The 1,436-nt window shown below is 72.7% G+C and overlaps 1 protein-coding gene across 1 annotated transcript in view; it reads right to left on the reverse strand.

The window, feature by feature from the left end:
• Nucleotides 1–127: 127 nt before the first annotated feature.
• The window catches only part of LOC112958140 (heterogeneous nuclear ribonucleoprotein L-like), a gene marked incomplete at its 3' end in the record, with an annotated part of 9,624 nt that continues 8,315 nt past the window's right edge, over nt 128–1,436 (reverse strand). Inside the window, exons 7-11 of the mRNA XM_026051948.1 lie at nt 1,384–1,430; nt 1,224–1,312; nt 898–1,019; nt 273–321; nt 128–192 (exon numbers count right to left, since the gene is read on the reverse strand). Of these exons, the coding sequence (XP_025907733.1) occupies nt 128–192; nt 273–321; nt 898–1,019; nt 1,224–1,312; nt 1,384–1,430 (372 nt within the window). The remainder of the gene's footprint in view (nt 193–272; nt 322–897; nt 1,020–1,223; nt 1,313–1,383; nt 1,431–1,436) is intronic.

Here is a 1,436-nt window from a genome sequence, read left to right on the forward strand (position 1 = left end):
GCTGGTGCCCCCCATGGCCACACGCACAGGTGCCACAGGTGGCCCTTGGGGAGCAACCAGGGCCCTGGGGACCCCCGAAGGGACCCCAGGACACACAAGGGACACCCGAGCAGCTGCAGCCACCTACCTTCACCTGGAACCAGGCGTCCTGGGTGCAGTAGCGGATGTCACAGGCGGCGATGAGGTCGACACCTGGCGAGGGACGGCGCGAGGGCACGGTGAGAGGCGGCGGCGCCCCGTGTCGCCCCGTGTCACCCGCGGGCCCTGCTCACCGGCGCCGATGCAGGCTCCGTGCACCGCCACGATCACCGGCTTGGGACACTGCGAGGGAGCGACGCGGTGAGGCGGGACACGGCGCCGGGAGGGCGACACCGCGAGCGCGACCCCGGGAGGGCAACACCGGGAGGGCAACAACAGGAGTGCGACACCGGGAGGGCAACACCGGGAGGGCAACAACAGGAGTGCGACACCGGGAGGGCAACACCGGGAGGGCAACACCGAGAGGGCAACAACAGGAGTGCGACCCCGGGAGGGCAACACCGGGAGTGCGACACCGGGAGGGCAACACCAGAGAAGTGCAACACCATGAGGGCAACACCGGGAGGGCAACACCGGGAGGGCAACACCGGGAGCACAACACTGAGAGGCTGACACCAGGAACATGATACCAGGAGTGGGACACCGGGAGCGGGACACCGGGAATGGGACACCGGGAGTGTGATGCTTGGCACCGTGACACCGGGACCACAACACTCGGAGCATGATGGCAGGAGGGTGACACCAGGAGGGTGACACTGGGAGTGCGACACCGGGACCGTGACACAGGGACTGGATTGCGGGCAGTGCAGAAAGGGGAGCGCGCCGCGGGCAACGCCGCCGCCCCCGTGTCCCCGGCACCTTCTCGAGCACCGTGAAGCTCTCCTGGAAGTCGCGGATGATCTGGCGCAGCTGCCAGGCCTTGCGCGCCGTGTCCTCGCCCTGCAGCCCCAGCAGCTCGCCCACGTCCACGAGGTCGATGCCTGCGCCCGCCAGGCCGCCGTCACCCCCGCGGCTCCCCGGGGAGCCCCCGGCCCCGGCCGGCCGGGAGGAGGCTGCGAGGGCCCCGCGGGGACCCCCTGGGGCCACCGCCCCCGGCCCGCCACGCTCCCCGGCGCCGGGTGCCCAGCGCCGCGGGGAAACTCCCGCCTGCCTGGCGCGGGGCCCAGGCGTCCGGGCGCCCTTACCGGCCGTGAAGAGCTTGCCGGCGGCCGAGAGCACCACGGCGCGGCAGTCGGGGTCGCGCGCGATGCCCTGGAAGCAGGAGACCATCTCCCTGCGGGGACGCGTGCGGCTCCGTCCCCGCGGCGTGCCCGCGGCGTGCCCGCGGCGTCCCCGCGCCCGCACCTCCAGGCGGCCACGTTGAAGGCGTTGCGCTTGTGCGGCCGGTGCAGCTCCAC

The sequence above is a fragment of the Nothoprocta perdicaria genome, unplaced genomic scaffold (assembly GCF_003342845.1).
Source record: "Nothoprocta perdicaria isolate Ctin4 unplaced genomic scaffold, notPer1 scaffold_804, whole genome shotgun sequence".
Taxonomy (NCBI): domain Eukaryota; kingdom Metazoa; phylum Chordata; class Aves; order Tinamiformes; family Tinamidae; genus Nothoprocta; species Nothoprocta perdicaria.